Genomic DNA, 22,443 nt, shown 5'->3' on the forward strand with positions numbered 1-22,443 from the left:
CAGAGACTCCAACTAAAAAAAAAAAAAAAGTTTCCACTGAGAAATGCCAATTGTAAAATCAAAAACACCAAATTCATCAACAGGTTCAGGAAAGGCTGATGAGGCTTCCTGCTATACACAGAGTCCTGACAACCACAGTACAGGAGGGCCCTGGTAGCTTGAATTTACATTCAAATGACTAAATTAAAAGTACTTTTTTTTTTTTTTTTTTTGAGTCAGAATCTCACTCTGTCGCCCAGACTGGAATGCAGTGGCCGCTCCCGGCCATCGCAGCCTCGACCTGCTGGGCTCCGGCGATCCTTCCGCCTCAGCCTTCCAAGTAGCGGAACTACAGGTGCGCGCTACCACGCCTGGCGAATTTTTTGATTTATTGTAGAGATGAGGTCTCGTCAAGCTGCCCAGGCAGGTCTCGAACCTGCGGGCTCAGGCATAAAAGTACTTTTCACCAACCAAGGACAGGATGAACCCTCAAAACACAATAAACAGGAGGGTAGAGAGCTATGTAGTTAACACATCTAATATCTCTTTAGTTAAAATATACCTGAATGTTAAGTCCATCTCTATACTCAGAATAGTAACTTTGCTGCTCTTGCAACAAAAGAAGGAACTAAGAGCTTCCCCCAAATTTTGCTTTTCAAAAGTACCCAGGTTATTATCTCTCAGGAGGTTGTCCTGTATCTGAGCACCCCAGTAAAGAGTTCCTCCTCATTGCAGCTTGCTCACCTGTTAATCACCAGCCCACCTTCCCTCTAGGGAGGGCCCACCAATCACTGGGCTTCCCCTTTCTCCATTCCTGCAGGGTTATCTTGGACTTCTCCTTTTCTCTCTTATCCAATCATTCCACAAGTTCTATTGATTCATCTTTGATTCATCCAACCTTTCCATTCTATCTGATCCTTATCTTAATCTGATCCTTACCTCGTGATAGTAGTTAACTCAGTCTCCTTGCCTCTTTCCCATCCAACCACAAACACAAATATCCCATTATATTAATTCTATCTTAAAACTTTCATTTATAATATTGCCCTGCCTAACAATGACTTTCCACTGTCTATAGGTAGATAAAATTCAGCAACTTGGCATTTAAAAATACTCATAATCTGTTCTCAAATTCTATACTCACACCAATGGTCATTTATTTTAACCAACTGCTATTTGCCCTAACTTCTTTAACACTCACACAAAGAATAACCATGAGAATAAGATATAGGACGAACTTGAAAAAAATTAAAGAAAAATTTAAAGATAGGAAAACGTAATTACACCTTTTTGACAGCCAAGGGGTGGAAATGGGGTGAAGGAAATTGAGGAAAAATATAATCAGTTTGTTGTTTCTAACCAAACAACTTCTGAAGCTTAACTTTGAACTATAGGCTCTTGGTCTAATTTTTCATTCTATCAAACATATAAATAGGTATGCAATTACAGTGGTATTTTAAAGTTCTTGACTGCTGATGCTCACATTTATTTCTTAGTCTAAGAGAACTCTCTAGGAATAGTAAAAAAAAAAAACTCAGAAATCCTCAGTAATTAATAATTACTAAACTAAAAACAATATCAAAAACTAATATCATTACAGTTGATGATGTTTTAAAGATGAATAGATAGCTCTGAAAAAAACTTAAAGAAATACAAAATGACAGGGTCAGCACCTTAAACCACTAACTGGTCACTGATAAAATATTTCCTATATGAATTTTTTTTCAAAAAAAAAGGCAAAATGAGATTTCAAGGGTATCATAATTTGGCAAAACATTAACATTCTCCATCTTCAGCAATAAACACTGATTCATACACACAATCTATTTCCAATGCCTTTAGGAATATGAACATAGAATACAAAATGGAAAAGGATTCATGAGTGAAAATTAATATATTATAAAAACTATTAATTTTTAAAATGCAAAGTTCAAGATAATCACCTGCGACTGTTCTATTTCTGCTTTGTTTAATTTTATTCCAAGGATTTCAGCAGCAACTTTCTGAAAACACAGGAAGACCTACATAACAAAAATAGGTTTAAATGATTTTAAACAGGCATGTTTAAGTTACCTTCAAATAAATTAAATTTTCTAAAAAATGATAAACAGCAAGAATTACAAAAATATAATGTAGGAAGTGATCCAAAATAGCTTTATTTGTCAAATATAGAGACATTTTACATGTAATAATTCTTAAATGGTTAAACTATAATTTGAAAATCCATGTAATTCACTGACTTGTTCTACATTACATTATCTATAAAAACATACATTTTTAAAGATTTAATATGAAAATTACAGCTATCACTTTAAAAAATGACAAAACACCACCACCACCAACAAAACACATCTATTAGGATTTTAAAAACTCCCATAATAAAAATAATTTGATCTACTTTATGAACACAGTTTTTCACTGTCGATTCTATGTTGGTCTTTTGAGCTGGCTTCAGCCTGTCTTAAAAGATCTTACTTTGCAGCCCTTCAAAAATCTTTGTAGCTTTTGTACCAATTTCAGCAAATTCTCTATATTTCTTGAGAAAAGAAATTTGAGTACTCTTTACTATATTTTAACCATTCAGAGTAAAGTAAAAATACATTCCACTATAGTTAAAAATCTACAAACATTATTCTATAAAAAGCCTTAGTTAGCTTATGCTAAGTCCACTACAATTGCTAGAGCTCCAATTCTGACATTTACTATAGCACAATTTATCTTTGCTTAACAAATGTCCTACCATATTAGTATCCTCACTTATCTAATGATTACTTACTGAATATTAATCACAACTGAACTATTTTAATTTTTATCTCTAGTAAAAAAATAAATGCATATCCCTGAAAGGCTTGTGCTGTTTGTATTCCAAAAGCGTAATATATTTTAGTTAGTTCAATGATGGCTGATGTTCAAGGAACAACAGGAAAAATATTGTGGTGAAGAGAAAGAGAGTGATTATAAAAGCAATTGAGCCAAGTGATAGAGGAAATACAAAGCTTACAGGGTCTGGCAGGCCACTGGAAGGACTATGACATGTACTCTGAGTGAATGGAAGGCATAAGAGGGTAACCTGATGTGACTTTATTTTAACAGACTCAATCTGGTTGTTGCACTGAGAATTCACTGCAGATGATCAAACGTACAAAAGAGAGAAATCACCAAGGAAACTAAAGTAAGAGATTAAGGTGGTTGAATCAAAGTAGCAGAAATGGAGGTAGTAAGAGGCAGTCACTAGGTTCTGGATATAAATATAAATGTATTTTGAAAGTAAAGCCAACAGGACTTGGTGATAAATGTGTAGTGTGAGAGAACAGTCAACGATGACTCTCAAATTTTCTTGGCCTGAGAAGCTGGTAGAATAGATCTGCTATTTATTGAAGTGAGGAAGACCATGAGAGATTTGAGGAAGGAATATGAAGAGCTCAGATATAGATGTGCTAAAGTGGGCAACCTGTTAGACATCTAAATAGAGATGCTGAGCAGACAGTTGGATATGGGTCTGGAGTTCAGGGAAGAAGTCTAGGCAAAGTCATGAGACTAAATCAAGCTGCAAAGGGAGTAAGTATAGAAAAAGAGATATCCAAGGATGGAACCCTAAAGCACTCCAATATTTAAAGGTTGGAGAGATAAGAAGGAATCAGCCAAGGGGACTGAAGAGACTAATTAATGAAGTAGAAGGAAAACCAAGAGAAATACAGAAGCTAAGTGCCAAAAGTATTTCAAAGAATAGAGAGTGATCAGCTATTTTATATGGTGCTTCTAAATCAAGTAAAGATGAGGACTGCAAACTGAACATTGGATTCGGTAAAAGAGAGGTCACTGGTGACCTGGATAACAGCAGTTTGGGTATATAGGGGCAAAAATCTGTTGTAATTGTTAAACAGAAATTGAGAGGAAAGAAACTGGAGATAGAGCCGGGCTCGGTGGCTCAGCCTGTAATCCCACACCTTTGGGAGACTGAGGTGAGTGGATGGCCTGAGCCCGCGGGTTCGAGACCCGCCTGGGCAGCAAGACCTCATCTCTACAATAAATCAAAAAATCAACCAGGCATGGTAGCGCGCACCTGTAATTCCAGCTACTCCGAAGGCTGAGGCGGAAGGATCACCGGAGCCCAGCAGGTCGAGGCTGCGGTGGCCAGGAGCGGCCACTGCACTCCAGTCTGGGTGACAGAGTGAGACTCTGACTCAAAAAAAAAAAAGAAAGAAACTGGAGATAACTCTTTCAAAACATCCTGCTGGCAAGTAAAGAAATAAGTCAATAGCTAGAGAAAGACATGGGAACAAGAGTTTTATTGTTGCTTTTAAGATAAGAGAAATCATAATACTTTGTATTATGAAAGAATAATCCAGTAGATGGAAAAAAGTTATTACAAAAAAAAGAGAAAATTGCTAAAGCAATATCATTAATTAGGCAAAGAGAAATAGGACTAGTGCACAAGAGAGGAGTTGGCCCTCACCAGGAGAACAGCTCACACTGTAACCACAGAGAAGAGACAGAGGACAGAAGAAGAGATGTGGAGGGGGAGATAAGGGTAGGAGCAGTATGTGGAAGTTATCTTCTGTTTGTTTCATTTTTCTTATAAAATATATAGGAAACAAAGTCATCAGCTGAGATAATAGGGAGGATGTTTTGAGCATCTGAAGAGAGAAGATAATCTATGAAATAGCCATCCAGGTGAGGTGGAGAGATAATAGACTGGGGATATAGGGTATAGTTACCAAGCAGCATTAAAGGGCCCACTTGAGGTTAGTGATTGTGAATTTAAAGTGAAACCTCAGCAAGCCTTTGTGTTTTTCTCATGTTAATGGTGCAGTCATAGATAAGTGGAAGTTTGGGTTAAACCAGAATTAAAGTTACCCATAAAGTGAAAAAAGGGACAGGGATTTAAGGATAGATGCATAGCGATGATTTGACTAGCCATGAGATATAAGTTAGAAAGAGAAGAAAACATAATACATAAAAGGAAGTTGGGGGTTTTGAGAAGGTATTAGGATCAATGTCTTGTAGGTCCTGTTAAGGCTGAAGAATGCATTCAAGGGTGTGAGACAGAGATGATTAGTGGTTAGTGATTAGGATGTCCAGTAATGAGATAATAGAAGGGCAACAGTAATCTGTAACCGCAAGATCAGTAGTAAACACGGGTGTGAGAGGCCGAGGCAGGATCCAGGACAAACAGCGATACTGAAATCACTAACAACAGATATAACATTAGAAAAAGTACAATAAGCCAGGAGCTCAACTCCTCAAGCAATGAAAGGAAATAACCTGGCTGGAGACAATTACAAGTCTTAAGATGATTCCACAAGAAAAAAACATTTCAAAGATCATCAAAGAAAAAAATGAGGTCTTTTATTAGTGGTTCAACATAAGCTGAAATACTGAGAGTTTCAACACAAGCTAAAATACTGGAAGTTAAACAAATTCTAAAATGACAAAAGACCCCCCCAGGAAGATAACTGAGAATAGAAGCCCAGTCAATGAATAAATTTATCAAGACTTACTGATACTGTATTTTTTTAATGACATGTATGGGTATATGCCCATGGTCATATTATCCTGGGGGAAAGGGTTCCAGCAGGACAAATTTTTTAATGAGCCTGACCCCTAAAAAGATGAAGCACCTTTTACATTATTGAATGTTTATCTTGGGCATAAAAATGATGAAGGAAAAACTATAAAGGAAAAACATCAGAAACATTATATCAGAAAAATTTCAAACTTTTTGGTTGAGAAATGTCAAGAAAATCAACAAATAAAAATGGGACAGTGAGAGAAATATTTGTAAAAATTATTACACAGGGCTGTCATCCCTTATGATATGGTTCTAGAAATTTTTTAAAAGCAAAAGAAGATTATAAACATGTAATAAAAAGAAAATAATAGCTAATAAAACTTTTTAAATTTCAACCTCAATTGTAATCAAAGAAATTCAAATTTAAATAGTAAAGTACCATCTTTAAAAAAAAAAAAAACTACCAGTTTGCCAAAGATTTAAAAACAAACAAATAAATCCTGAATATTAAAAGGACACAGTAGTTATGGCAATAATATAATGCTGGTGAATTAATTTAGTCTTCCTGATGATAATTTGGCAACGTTTCAATTCCCTGTCAAGTAATCTACCTAAAGGAAATAATCAAAACATCAAAAGCTTATGAACAAAATTTTACATTAGAGTACTATGTACAAAACTTAGAAACAACCTTTATGTTTAACAATAGAAACATGGTTAAATGAATTTTTGAACAGTTATTTAATGGATTATTAAAACTACTTAATAATATTAAATGACATGAGAAAACTTTCTACAGAGAAAAATATCAAGTAAAAAACTAAAACAGAAAATTATTTCTGTATCATAAGCATAACTTTTAAAAATAAATATCTATTGTGGTTAAGATGGTAAATCCTGAAAAGTCACCACTTGGGTTCACAAATCTTATCTCCTCCATTTATTAGTTGTGTAACCTGGGCCCTGGTACATAACTTTTCTAAGACTCATCTATAAAATGGACATTATCAGAGTAGTATAATGCCCATATCAAAGTAAGCACTCAGTAAATGCAAAGTGCTTGCAACAAACAGTAGCACTAGTATTTGTGAGCACCAGAAAAAGAAGACTAGGTGGAATTATATGAGATCAGAAATGGGTGGCTTATATTCATTTTAATTCCCTGAATTTTTAAATTCCCTAGAGTAACCATAAAATTATGTTAAATGAATTACAAAAGTAATGTAAACAGAATAAACACAGTAGATCCAATCTAAGGCATTTTATGTCTTCACTATGAATTTGCTCCAAAAGTTAAATAATGAAAGCATACTTACTATGAATGTTAGTAAATAAAAGTAAAACATCACTTATTATATGCAATATTCATTATTTTACTTACAGAGTCTCCTGTCTTGGCTGAGACAAAGTGGCTACTAAAACCATTTTCCTGGCAAAACCGTAAGTGTTTTTCAGGTTTTACTGTTCGCATATGCTCCAAATCAACTAGAAAGGTGTTAAAGAGAGAACAGACTTCAATATTAGAGTCAAGCAAAACATTTTTAACATGTTTAGATATGACTTATTTTTCAATATTACATCCCAGTTTAGACACTAGCTATGTAATCTTAGGAAATTTGCTTCACCTCTTCATGCCTCGGTTTTCACATCTTTAAACTGGGAATACTAAATATACCTAACTTTATACAGAGAGTTATTTGAGAATTAATCCATATAGTGCACAATGACCACCACATAAGAGCTAAAAAAAAAAAGTGAGTTATCATTATCATCGACATAGGTTCAAGCACATTCATAATCCTCAATAATGATCTACTTAATAAGGTACATTTAAAGATGATTAACTGAAGGCAAAGTACTTACCTAAGCATATTTGGTTTGAAACAGTTTAATTACTGTAACAACTAGAACAGCTCTGTAATTTCTATAAACCGTTAATGTTAACAAATAATTAATTTTTTGCTAAAGAGGTCAATACTATAATTGCATATTTACATTAACTTATTTATAATCACAGTTTAATTTTGCAAAGATATAATTCAGTAGCTTTACAAATCTAAAGCATCCATTATGAGAGTAATAGGCAGGAAATATGCCCTTGAATAGTCATAGACGCTTTAAAGCAAAGCACAGTCCTCATAACCAATTTTTATGCAGTACAGTCGATTTTTTCAAATGTAATCCTTTATTGAATAGTTTCTCTTTTACAGCACTACAAACCCTATAAGGTGTTGACTCAATGCCGACAAATTATAAGGCAAATATATTCATATGATTTAAGGACAACTAGGCTCTTTGAGTCAATATAGGAAAAAAACGTAAACTGATTTCCTGAGGAAGGGACCCAACTGACTTGTAAAAACTTGTAAATTTGCAAATCCAGTCAGCTTACATAATAGTGGCAATTGATTATCAACTAAAAAATGCTCTCATACTACATAAAATTAATTTAAATTTTTATTTAAAATTATATTGAAGGTCTTGAGTCTGTAGGCTCAAGAAATCTTTTTCTAGAAGATTTTTTATCTACTGGGGGATTCCTGAACCCCATTTTTATAATGCTTACCTTGGAAAATAGGGAGTTTTTTTTCTCTTCTGGCCACAGTTGGGATTCCTAAAAAAATCACTAAGACCTTATTTACAAGAAGAAGCTGAGAAACATCCAGATACTACAGGCATCAATTTGTGGAAGACTAAAATACTAAGCTATTAGCACTGACATTTATATATCTAGTTTATCATAATATTGATGCTAAAATACTTCCCTAATTCAACAAGAGTAAGAACAAACCATGTCACGAGGAAAAATCCCCAGTGAAATCACTAACCCATTTAAAAAAAAGGAAGTTGTGTCATTTAATGTATGTATGCATTTGTCTTTTCTAATGGAATAGTCTGTCATTGTGTTTTTCTCTCTTTTCTTCCTCTCTCCGTCTTTCAAACTCTCCATCCATCACATAAGTTTATCTACAGCTTTGAAAGATTTATAATTTATAATTCAAACAAAGTTTTACTCCTAATAAATTTTAAAATGAAGAGACTAGTACTATCACTGGTTTAAAAAAAAATCACTTATCACACAAGCATAAGAATGGGAAGAACAGATACTGGGGATTCCTAAAGGGTGAAGGGAGGCAGAGGGCAAGGGTTAAAAAACCACCCATGGGTACATGCTCTCTACTTAGGTGATGGCCTCAACAGAAACACAGACTTTTACCATAGGGGCTGCCCAATCTTAGACTTCCTAGCTTCCAAAATCATAAACCAAATAAACTTTTCTTTATAAATTACCCTTTGTCCAGGCATTCTGTTTTAACAATGACAACAACAATAAAACAAAAGGACTAAGAACAGATAAGCCAGGGACCAGATCACGTAGGATGTAAACGATACGGAGAGATATTAGAGGGTTTAAGCAAAAATTAAAAAGATACAATCTTACATTTTAAAAGATTCATTTTTAGCTGCTTTTTTGAAATTAAACTATAGAAGCCAAATATAAAGCAGAGAGGCCACTGAGGAGGTTACTGTAAAAACCTAGACAAGAGTCATTCCTCTCAAACTTTGCTGCTGCTTTATCAACTAAGTTTATGGAATATTCTGAATTCTTTTTCATTATTTCAGCAATGTTCACAGCATCTTCACTGGGAGAAACCATTTTCTTTGCTCGTCCATAAGAAGCAACTCCTCATTCATTCAAGTTTTATCCAGAGACTGCAGCAATTCAGTCACATCTTCACACTTCTCTTCTAATTCTAGTTCTCTTGCTACTTCCACCATATCTGCAGTTACTTCTTCCACTTGAATCTTGAATCTCTCAATATCATCCATGAGGGCTGGAACCAACTTCTTCTAAACTCCTGTTCACGTTAATATTTTGACCTCCTCCCATGAATCACAAATGTTCTTAATAGCATTTGGAATGGTGAATCCTTTCCAGAAAGTTTTCAATGTGCTTTGCCTAGATCCATCAGAGGAATAACTAACTATGGTACCTGTAGCCTTATGAAATGTATTTCTTTTTTTTTTTTTTTTTTTTTTGAGCTGGAGTCTCACTCTGTCGAAGACTGGAGTCACCGCAGCCTCAACCTGCTGGGCTCCGGCGATCCTTCCGACTCAGCCTTCCGAGTAGCCGGAACTACAGGCGCACGCTACCACGCCCAGCTAATTTTTGATTTATTATAGAGATGAGGTCTTGCCAAGTTGCCCAGGTGGGTCTCGAACTCGAGGGCTCAGGCAATCCACTCACCTCAGCCTCCCAAAGGTGGGATTACAGGCTGAGCCACCAAGCCCGGCTTAAAAAATGATTTATTTAAGAATCTAACTACTCAGTGGTTTTTCTTCTTTGAAAAACTTACCCATGGCAGATCTTTCTGCCTTGAATCTTCCTCCTTTCTTCTTTTTTTCTCACTAATAAACTTAGTATAAAAACTTTTTAAAAACTTGCTACTCTCGTACAAAGAGAATAATGTTTTCGTGTCTGCTATACAATATTCATTCTGCAGCCCATGCATCAAAGAAATATTTTCAACTTCCAGGTCTTATTATTAAGAAATACATTTCAGCAGGGCTTGGTGGCTCAGCCTGTAATCCCGCGCTTTGGGAGGCCGAGGTGAGTGGATTGCCTGAGCCCGCGGGTTCAAGAACCGCCTGGGCAGCGAGACCTCATCTCTACAATAAATAAAAAATCAGCCAGGCGTGGTAGCGCGCGCCTGTAGTTCCGGCTACTCGGAAGGCTGAGGCGGAAGGATCGCCACAGCCCAGCAGATTGAGGCTGCAGTGGCCAGGAGCCCTCCAGTCTGGGTGACAGAGTGAGACTTCAACTAAAAATAAATAAATAAATAAATAAATAAATAAATAAATAAATAAATCATTTTCTGAGCAGTAGGTCTCAACTGTGGGCTTAAAATATTCAGTGAACCATGCTATAAACAGATGAGTTGTCATCCAGGCTTTGTTGTTCTATTTATAGAGCACAGGCAGTCAATTTAGCATAATTCTTAAGAGTTCTAGGTTTTTTAGAATGGTAAATGAGAACTGGCTTCAACTTAAAATTACCAACTGCATTAACCCCTAACAAGAGAGTTGGCCTGAACTTTGAAGATTTGAAACCAGGCATTGAACTCTCCTCTCTAGTTATGAAAGTTCTGGATGGAATTTTCTCCCAATACAAGTCTATTTCATTCTATATCGAAAATCTGTTGTTTAGTGTAGCCACCTTCATCAATGATTTTAGCTAGATCTTCCAGATAACTTGCTGCTGTTTCCACATAAGCACTTTCTGCTTCACCTCTCATTTTTATGTTATGGAGACGACTTCTCTCCTTGAACCTCATGAACCCAACATAGCTTCCAAATTTCTTCTGCAGCTTTCTCATTTCTCTCCACCTTCACAGAATTGAAGAGGGTTAAGGCCTTGCTCTGGATTAGGTTTGATTTAAGGAAATGCTGTGGATGATTTCATCTTCTATCCAGACCACTAAAATTTTCCCCTATCATCAATATGGCCATTTCATTTTCTTATTATACGTGTGTTCACTAGAGTAGCACCTTAAATTTCCTTCAGAAACTTTTCCTTTGCATGCTCTACTTGGCTGTTTGGCACAAGAGGCCCAGCTTTCAGCTTACCTTGACTTTCAACATTCCTTCCTCACTAAGCCTAGTCATTTCTTGCTTTTGATTTAAAGTGAGAGATATGCGACTCTTCCTTTTACTTGAACACTTAGAGGTCATTAAAAGGTTATTTAGGATTAATTTCAATATGTTGTGTCTCAGGTAAAAGGGAAGCCTGAGGAGAGGAAGAGACAGGTGAACAGTGAGAACACAAGCAACATTTATCAACTAACTTAATGGTCTTCTATGGGTACTATCTGTGGTACCCCAAAACAATTACAATAGTAACATCAAGGATCAATGATCACAGATCGCCACAATAGATATAATAACAATAAAGTTGGGCACAGTGGCTCAAGCCTGTAATCCCAGCACTTCGGGAGGCCAAGGCGAGAGGACTGCCTGAGCCCAGGGGTTTGAGACCAGCCTGGGCAACTTGGCGAGATCTTGTCTCTACAATATATCAAAAACAAAGCCAGGTGTGGTAGCACATGCCTGTAGTTCTGGCTACTTGGAAGGCTGAGGCAGAAGAAACGACTGAGCCCAGCAAGTCGATGCTGCGGTGGCGGTGAGCATGCCACTGCACTTCAGCCTGGGTGACGGGGCGAGACTCCAACTAAAAATAAATAAATAAACAAATAAATCTGAAATATTGTGAGAATTACCAAAATGTGACACAGAGACACAAAATGAGCACATGCAGTTAGTGCTGACAGACTTGCTTTACTCAGGGTTGTTATAAAGTTTCAATTGGTAAAAAACCAATGTTTGCAAAGCACAGTAAAATGAGGTAGATTTGTATTGGGTATTGAGTTATTGGCCAATAATAATATGAAGCTATGATTAGCAAGACAAGGAAATTCTAAGAATTATAATTGTGATTTTGGTCACATCATATGTAACCAAATAGTCATAAAAGTATGTTACATTTAATAATAAGTTGTGAAGCCTCTTTTGTGTTTTTACTTACTACTAGGGAAAAATAAAAACAAATACAACTTGTATTATTGGAGAAATGTACTTTCTTTTGCCACTAAGTGGCTCACGCTATACCTGAAAAATAGTATGAAAACAAAAAATGCATTCTCCATTGTCAATACATTTTGTTGGAAGATACAAGGAAAGCACTAAGACTAAAGTATTAGCACTACTTACATAGCATGGAAGGTTTACTACACATTTAGGTGAAAGACTACTTGAACATGCCAACTTATGGTATTTGCTGTATTCTCCTTCAACAGTGAAATCTGAAGAAAACAACTTTCTGTGAAGAACTAAAGAAAAAAACGATTTATGTTTTCAGCTCAATTGTATCATCAATTAAAAAAAAACATTTGGATGGAGTGGTTACTTTGACTGGAATATAATTCTGACAGCACCACCACTTTTGAAGCTAGAAAGTATATGTGCTTCTAAAGACACTGCCCACTCAATGCAAAAATGGTTAAGGGAACTGTTCATTTTTCCTCCCTGTCTTTTCCCAAGTCAAATTATAAACTTCATAACCCAAGAACTTGCAGTGTCAATTTTCACATCACTATAATTCAATATTTTATAACTTTTTTAAACAAACATGGTGTTATTCTAACATCTCTGCTTTAGGATAGCAAGATTTGCTTGGAGAGTCAAATAAGCCATAAAAGAAATGCTAATTAAGAGCATCAATTTATTGCTTAAATACCTAGCCTTCCAAATAGAACAGAAAGCAATATAAGGATATATAAAGAACTCCTACAACTCAACAAGAAAAACCCAATAACCCAATTTAAAAATGGTCAAAAGATTTGGGGAGATATTTCTTCACAGGTGATATATCATCAGAGAAACGCAAATGAAAACCACAAATAAATATCACATCAAACCCAAGAATTATAAGGATGTGGAAAAATTGGAACACTGTTTTTGTTGGTGGGATTATAAAATGGTGCAACTGTTATAGAAAATAGTATGGGAATTTCTCAGAAAAATTAAAAATAGAACTAGCATATGATCTAGAAATCCTACTTCTGGGTATACATCCAAAATAACTGAAAGCAGGGTCCTGAAGAAATATTTGCACATCCATGTTCATAGCAGCACTAGTCACAATAGTCAAGAGGTGGAAGAAAACCAAATGTCTACTGATGAATGAATAAGTGAATGATATGTGGCATATACATACAACATTATCCAGCCTTAAAAATAAAGGAAATCCTGTCACATGCTACAACATGAATGAACCTTGAGGGAATTATGGTAAATGAAACAAGTCAGTCACCAAACTCAAATTCTGTATGATTCTACTTATACGAGGCAACTAAAGTAGCCAAATTCATAGAAACAGAAAGTAGAATAGTGGTTACCAGGGGCTGTAGAAAGGGAAAAGGGAAGTTGTTTAGCAGCAGTAGTTTCAGATCTGCAAGATGAAAATGTTCTGAAGCTGTTTCACAACAATGTGAACACATTAACATATTAACTGAACTGTATGCTTATAAATGGTTAAGATAGTAAATGTGCTTTTTTTTCATCACAATTTTTAAAAAACTGATTTCCAAAGACAGAGTTTCTGATAATCAGCCACTCTCAAAGATGTTAATGGAAAATGTCAGATTTACACAGAAGTAAAATAAAGAGTATAACGACTCTTCAAGTACCCATCACTCAGCCTCAACAACTGTTAAGTCATGGTCAGTCTTATTTCATCCTTACTCACTCCCAGATTAATTTAAAGCAAAGTGAACACAAAATCACTTCATGCATGAGTATTTTAGTTTCCATATTTTTAAAATGTTTTATTGTTATTTCATTGAGGTTTACAGCTTTGATTGAGAAGGAACAGATTAGAATTTTTAATCTTTCATCTTCCATTTGGCCCTGCTGATTTCAGTAGAACACCAACTTCCTAAAATCATGTGATGGTTCAAAATGTATTTGCTGGATAACATCCAGGATAAAGTGGCCTGTAGCTTAGGATGTAGAGACAGATTTTTTTTTTTTTTTTTTGAGTTGGAGTCTCACTCTGTCACCCAGACTGGAGTGCAGTGGCCGCTCCCGGCCACCGCAGCCTCGACCTGCTGGGCTCCGGCGATCCTTCCGCCTCAGCCTTCCAAGCAGCCAGAATTACAGGCATGCGCTACCACGCCCGGCTGATTTTTTGAGTTGTTGTAGAGATGAGGTCTCGCTGCCCAGGCGGGTCTCGAACCCGCGGGCTCAGGCAATCCACTCACCTCAGCCTCCCAAAGGCGCGGGATTACAGGCTGAGCCACCGAGCCTGGCTAGAAACAGATTTTAATGAGTAAAAGTAAATAGTGCTAAATAAACAGTAAACAATTCGGATAAAAATCACAGTATATCAAATAACTTCATAAAGAAAGTATCATTACAGCAAATTTTTTTTCCTGTCCCAAGAGATGATCTTTGTTACTATTGACCCAGACATGATAGAGTATATACAAGAACTCATCCCATATGATTTTCTCGATTTCTCAATTGTTTGCACTGAGGTAAATACAGAAGAAACTTGGGCTGAATATGGCTGTGGTTCTCCAGTTATTCATGGATTCATTTAGGGAGGAAGTAGAGAGTGGAGAATCATTCTCCAATAGTGTGCAAGGATTGCCTTTCCTTCATATTCTGGCCAGCATTTGTTATCTCTTATCTTGTCCATAATAATGCAGTGCTGGGGTGTGCAATATTTTGGCTTCCCTGGTCTGCATGGAATAAAGAGGAATTGTCTTGAGCCACACATAAATTATATGATACAGTTAGTGTATATATCTAATAAGACTTTTTAATTTTTTGTATTTTGTATTATAAAGTTTAGAAAAATGAGAACAATATAGAACTAGTGGAAAATTTGACCTTGTTTTTGTAAAACAAATCTATCAATGTCTGGTTCAATGTAATTGGGTCACAATTCTTAGTGAGTTATCAAGGTGCTCGTCAGAAATATTTGTTCAAAGTTTACTCTTCGTGACCTTCATGATTGAAACAGCTACTCACAAATCTATGTGTTGCCAAAAAGTGATATCATGAATAAGGCATGATTGTGAAGCACAGGATATTTTTCTTTAGAAAGATAGGTCTTACAAAAGTTCAACAAAGAGACATGGTCAAATTTTTCTTTCAGTTGAATGTCTGATTGCAACTCTATACATTGCATTTGAAAATTTGCAGGTAAAATATTAATGTCAACTGAAAACAGTTTAGCAAATATGGCAAAATAGTAATTATTTTGCTGGAAATCTTGAAATCTGTTTTCAAAGTCCTATGCTAATTTTCGGCAGTTCACGGGACTGTATTTAGCCTGTGTAGCAAAATGAGCTAAATTATTTTCCGTAATTTGAGACTGCCATAATTTAAGCTTCATTTCAAGCAAAGTATTGCTTTGGAGCTTCAAAAACAGAACTATGCATAGGGTCACAAAAAAAATCAACGCTAAAAAGCACACGACGTCAATATCTTTTGGAGGGCGGCATTATTAGCTGTCCTGGATGAACCACATGCGACCCCGTTGGCTGTGGGTTGGACATTTCTGATATAGTGTATTCTTGAAAGTTGCCAAGATATTAACTGTTCTCATCACAAAAAAATGATAAATATATGAAGTAACGTATGTGTTAATTCGCTCAATTTGGCTATTCCACAATGTATACATATTTCAAAACACATTATTGCACACAATAAATACATACAATTTTTATTTTGTCAATTAAGGTAATTAATTAAAAATAGAGACTTATTTTAAAAAAGAAGAAGAATACATTCTTCAGAGCCAAACTGCCTGGGTGTGAGTCTCAGTTTTGTTACTATCTGTGGAAATTTGGACAAGTTACTCTATCTCTTTTTTTCAGTTTTCTCATCTATAAAATGAGGACAACAATATTATCTGTCTCATAAGGTTGCTGTAATGGGTAAAACTAGCAAATACATATAAAGCACACAGAGCACCAACTGGCACATCGCAAGACACATTTTATGTGACTGGCAACTACTGGTAATTATTAGCTAGTGTCACTGCAGGTTGTCCACGCATTCGTCTACTCACTAACTATTTACTTTTAGGTGTTAAATGCTGGGAAGACCAAGAGGGACACATGTTGAAAGATACTATAAAATAAAATTCTGAAACCAACAGAGTAATAGAGGTCTGTGTAAGACAAGTTTTAATAGGAGTGTGGAGAAAGGAAATTTCTAAAACTGCTTAGGGGTGACAGGAAATATCTCACCGTGAAGATGATGCTTCAGTTAACTACTAAAGGATGATAAAAAAAATTAGTCAAATAACCCTGAGGATAGAGAGGATGTACATCCTTCAAAAGGAATATGTGCAAAAGAATCTGAAAGAATATGGCATCCAAGAGCTAGTGAAATCAGCAAGGCCTGGGCAGGAGGGTCTTATATAAGACAGTAAGTTTCTATGTGCATAAGTAATCATCTACACAGCTACAATTTTCACCTAACTTACCTCACACATTCCAGTCCACCTAAGCAATAAAATATAAGCACAAAAAGGCAATCCTTGTAGGTGACATGGATTAGAAAAGTTCCCATTTTCCCCTGTTGGATTTAAAGCATTGCCATTGTTTACACAGAGTGATAACTCTTTGTTTCTAAATTTAGAATCTATTCAAAAGAAACAATGATTACAAAAAAAAATGTTGCCCTCCTATAGATTTATGGCTTTTTTCTATTTGGTCAGAAAAAAAATAGGTTACTATTCTGTGTACATAATTATCTATATAATAACTTTAAAATTAGAAGATGGCAAATTTTAAACACACTGCACACATGCAGCTGGTTATGCTTCTTCCTGAAAGTTGTTACAGTTCTACATGTTAATCAACTTAAAAATGACTCAGATTCACTGTAAAAATCACAGATTACCAGAAAAAAGAGAACAGTCCATAAACTCCTTTAAAAGAGGTAAAATAATACCCCAAATATATTAAATATGAGTACCTATTATATGTCAATTGCAATGGTAATAAGCACAAGCAATAAATTAGAAAATGATGCAGATATTATCCTTGCTGTCACATTAGTGAGGGAGAAAGAATACACAGGTAAACATGTAAATAAATGAGGCAATTACTATAATCATCATAATCTGAAAAGAGAGAAGGCGAATGGATTGAGAATTACAAAGCGAAAGAAAGGGACAGGAACTAGAAAAGCAAGTATGACAATTTTACATAGGGTAGCCATGGAAGATCTCTGTGTTCTGAGATCTAACAGGTAAGAATAAGACAAACAAGTTAAGAGGAGACTGGGGGAAAACAAATTTCAGTCATGAGAACAACAAGGACAAAAAACTAGTAGAGGAAAAAAGATTTAGTACAAGTCAGGGAAACAAAGAAGCATAATGAGTAAGAGTGGGACCTGTAGTATACTAAGGATATTACTCAAATAAAGCAATGGGAAGCCACTGGAGGGTTGTAAAAAAGCTATACGTTGGAAAAAGTACAACACATGCTATGAGAAGAAAGGATGTCCTAGGACAAAAAGCGGAAACAGAGAAAACACTTTTGGAGACTTCTGAAACAATCTAAATGCTGTTTCAAATTTACGAAACTTTCTGGGGCCACATAACAACCTTACACATAGGTAAGCATTATTCTAATTTCACACACAAAGAAACTGAGGCTAGAGTGATTTAATCCAAGTCCCAAATCTGGTCATCGATAGCACCAGAATTAGAACCACACTAACTGATTCCAACCTACTTAGAGGATCTCAAAGAAGAAAGTACATCAATTTAAAGATGAACACTTAACAATCTTTTACTTAGAACTGTAATTAAAAGAATAAAATATATAGAAATGTGAATATTATGCAGCTAGTTATTTACCTGTTAGTACATTAAAAAGAATTAATTAATTTACAATAAGTCATCAAACTGAGCCCATAGAATCATAGCAGAATGCAAGATAGGCTTTGCCTTAGCATTTAATTATATAAAGTCCCTTACAAAGTACTTGCAGCTGTACATACAAGTTGTGAAGTTACATGTTTAAAAATGATCCATCACGATTAGTCCAAACATGACAAGTATGATTCCCTTAATAATTTATTAAATTTTATTTACATACGTTTAAAATTATGTACATATTTTGACTTCTAAAACACACACATCAATACTAATGGCCACGTATATTACAACTTCTCTTTTTAAGTCTTATTTTTTTACTGACATTCAGAATTCCTTATTCAGGATCTCCTTTGCATCCACCTATATGATTACTGATAACAATGAACAGACTAGTCTTCAAAGATACAGTATTAAATGTAATAAATAGCTTTTTAAAACCTAGATATATCAAATTATTATAATCAGACCTACTGATCAGACTAAATGCTGTGAAGTTTTCTGCTAAGTAAAATTTTTAAATTATGAAACATTTTACAACATTATCTATATTATTTTGGCCTAGGCTTTACAATCTTCCTAGTTTCCCAAATATTTATTTTTCAACATGTTGCAAGAACATATTCTATAATGAATATGACTTTTCACTAAAACCAAAACTGTGCTTCATTTTCTTTTAAAAAGGGAAAGTATTACATGCTACTAATTAATTATATTATTAATGTCCACTCCCTGTCAATGGAAAAAAAGCATTAAAAATATAAACCATTTTTGCTCCTCAGTTCATATACAATGGCAGGAACAGATATTCTTAATGAAATGATTGTAAAAAACGTCACTGTCTAACTTAAAAGAAGTAAAAGCAAAATATAAATATAGTACTTGTACAGATTTTCACAGTAATTTTTAGGTTATCAAGGAAACATCTAGAGTGTTGATCTGGCTATACTCAATTCAAACAAACTACTTGTCACATTAACTACCTCCAGGAAGTTACTCCAAACACAAAATAAACTGTTTATGCCCCCATTCAGATAGATAACATGACAGATTGTTATTAGTTAAAGACAGATGAAATACATTAATTTGATTGTGAGCATGTGTTTAATTTTACCCTGCCATGTACACTCTCTAATGCTGTCTTTTTAGGATGACATAGTAAATCATGCCATATTAGAAGATTGCTAATGCAAGAAAATAAAAAATTACCAGAACTTGACTCTGACTTTGTAGATTCTTAAGCCAAATGTGTTACAAATATAACTGCCTGCAAATCACTAGGTTCCAAAAACAGATAAAGAAAAAAAGGTGTTATCAAAGAAGCTACTTCAGTTTCTAGTAATAAATTTAAAGACTTCAATCCAGTCTAACATGTTTCCTAAATACTAGTTTTTATATTTCTTTGTGAAATGTCTCCTTTTCTCCTCTCATTTTCTACTAGGTTTATCTTATCAATTTGTGTAAGTACTTTCTATAATAAGGACTCTTGCTGTATTTGTTCCAAACATTCCCCTCAGGTTAGACTTTTCATTTTAAATGTTACATGAGGCTTTTGAGACACAGAAATTAAAATTTTATGAAGTCAAAGACTCTGAGATAACAAGCTTGTTATTGCCTAAGCCAGGGGTCCTCAAACTTTTAAAACAGGGGGCCAGTTAACTGTCCCTCAGACCGTTGGAGGGGCAGACTATAGTTTAAAAAAAAAAAAAAGAATTTGTTCATAGCTTTTTTTTTAAACTATAGTCTGTCCCTCCAACGGTCTGAGGGACAGTGAACAGGCCCCCTATTTTAAAAGTTTGAGGACCTCTGGTCTAAGCTATGCTTATTTGGCGCCTTTGTTATATGCAGCTACAAACAAACAAAAAGCACGTAAGACAGTAACTACTCACAAAGTTTTTGTTGAGTGAAGAAAAATATTTTTTCCCCCCCGGCTCTTAAAATAAATACAAATTATCAATTGTGTCTAAATTAATACATGTGTCTACATTTTACAGGAATACTACACAGGACTGAAAATTAATGGATTACTTTCACCCAACAATAAAAATGAACCTCACAAGTGTGGTGAGATACACGACTCAAAGAAATACACGAAAATAATTGCATTTATATGAAATTTTTAAATGACAAAACTAAATATTATCTGGTGACACATACACAGTAGATGAAACTAAGAAGAAAAGTAAGGAAAACATTGGGGAAAGAGCAACAGTTAATTCTAAAGGTAGAAAGGAGACAGAGACATTTGATTGGTCTCTGAGATGCTGACAATGCTCTATTTCATGATCTAGGTATTCTTTAAACTATATTCATTTTTTATACTCTTCTGTATATATACCTAATTATATTAAAAAGTTCTACAAAATTATATTGACAATATGACATTTCATGATCTAGTTATTCTTTAAACTATATTCATTTTTTATACTCTTCTGTATATATACCTAATTATATTAAAAAGTTCTACAAAATTATATTGACAATATGACATTTTTCTCTTCAAATCTAACTTTTTATATAATCATAAGGAAAGGTCACTGTTGCAAAAATATTCATGGTTTTCATAAAATTTCCCAAGATCATTTATTATTCCTTTAATCATCAAATTGTTCTCTATGACCTAAATATGTCATAAATCTTATGGATTTTTCTCCCCTAGATCCTCTTTTGATATTTTCTTTACTTATAACAAGTCTTCAGCACTTTTATAGATTTTGTATAGTGCTATATACTAGACAGCTATAATAAGGCCCAAATTCACTTATACCATTCACACATATATTTACAGGGAAAACATGAAGTGTATTTGTCTTGCTAGACACTCGCATATCCTAGCATTTTGCAAAGAACAGAGCCATAGCAAGAACTGTGGCGACTGGGCAATTACATTGTGGTTATTTAATTCTTCTTTATATTTTCTCCCGTTTTCCAGTTACCAACAATGACCATATATTAGATCTACTGGGAGAGGGGACATGATAGAGCATGATTTAAAATAACAACATAAAATAAAGAGTAAACAGAAAACTGCCCCAATAACAAGAGAGTTCAGAGTGATAACACTTGCACAGCATCACAGTTTTATAGGCACTTTACACATATTAGATCATTTAATCCTCACAACCACCATCACTAGACAGATAAGAAAACTGAGGTGCTGAGAGGAGGGCAACAAACCATAAAAGGTGACACATCTAAATAATGGTGGAGCCACAACTCACCCTCCAGGCAGTCTGGCTCCAAGAGTCTGCATTCCTAACTGTCACACTACTTGCTCTTCATAGATGTAGTCTTCTAGGTTTGGCATTTTCCACACATTGTTTCATCCGTGTCATCCCCATGAAGTTCTTTTTTTTTTTCACTGCCATAGAGCATACCCTTGTATGGATCTACCACAATCTTAAGTGTCCAACTGATGAGCACTTAAGCTGTTTCCAACTGTGAGGAATTAACAATAAAGTCACAAGTCACCTTTGCACATGTCCTCTGATAACAAGTGCAGCAGTCTCTCTGACATGGATAACAGAATAAACTGCTGAATCAGATCTATAAATGTTCAACTTTACCAGAATAATGCCAAATTATTTTAATGCCAAATTATTTTCAAAGTAGTTGTAGTAGTAGTTCCTCCAGATTCAAATTATTATGACTTGTTATTCTAAGGCTTCTAGATTTGTGCTTAAGTATCTCACTAACATCTTATTTTGCATTTCCTTGATCACTGATGAGATTGTACTTATTTCCACATGTCTTTCTTCTTCACGAATTCCTATTTTTTTATTTCAATAGCTTTAGGGGTGAAATTCCATTCATGTTTTATGTCCTTTTTTAAATGAGTTGCCTTCTTCTTGGAGATGTGTAACAGTATACCAATCCTTCATCAGCTAGTTGTGTTACACACACATTCTCCCAGTTTGTGGCTTGTCTTTTTGAATTATTTGCTGTCATTTCAGAAAAACAAATGCATTTATCTTCTATAGTTGATATATTCAATATTTAAATTTAGTAATAACAACTTGTTTTAGAAATCCTTCCACCCCAATGTAGGAAATACATTATTTTACTGTTTTCTTCTAAAAAGTTGTGCCATTAACATCGTGGCCCTTAATCTACTTGGAACTGATTTTTGCATATGGTGTAATATCCATTTTTTTCCCATAAAAATAAGCAACTGTCCCAGGACTATTTAAACATCCCAGGACTACTTATTAAACATTCTCTTCTTTCTCAAAAACCTCCAATACTACCTCTGCATAATATCCAAGTGCCATTTATGTGAGAGTTTGTTTCCAATGTCTCAGTTCTGTTTCCTTGGATGAATTCCATATTGGCTTTTAAAAGCTATTGCTAATAAGTCTTGATAACTCACATGGCAAATATTCCTCAGGAGCATACTGGCTATCCTTGGTCCTTTATTCTTCCATATACATTTAGATTTAGTTTGCTCAAACACCTCACAGAAACACCACTTGGGCATTTGATTGAGATTACG

The 22,443-nt window shown here is 34.8% G+C and overlaps 1 protein-coding gene across 1 annotated transcript in view; it reads right to left on the reverse strand.

The window, feature by feature from the left end:
- LOC103255867 (ras-related protein Rab-28) overlaps window positions 1–9,853 on the reverse strand; it is a 16,557-nt gene extending 6,704 nt beyond the window's left edge. Inside the window, exons 1-3 of the mRNA XM_008053801.1 lie at window positions 9,850–9,853; window positions 6,873–6,976; window positions 1,923–2,000 (exon numbers count right to left, since the gene is read on the reverse strand). Of these exons, the coding sequence (XP_008051992.1) occupies window positions 1,923–2,000; window positions 6,873–6,976; window positions 9,850–9,853 (186 nt within the window). The remainder of the gene's footprint in view (window positions 1–1,922; window positions 2,001–6,872; window positions 6,977–9,849) is intronic.
- Window positions 9,854–22,443: the final 12,590 nt, after the last annotated feature.

This window comes from Carlito syrichta, unplaced genomic scaffold, assembly GCF_000164805.1.
Source record: "Carlito syrichta isolate Samal-C Ts95f unplaced genomic scaffold, Tarsius_syrichta-2.0.1 Scaffold288526, whole genome shotgun sequence".
Classification (NCBI taxonomy): Eukaryota; Metazoa; Chordata; class Mammalia; order Primates; family Tarsiidae; genus Carlito; species Carlito syrichta.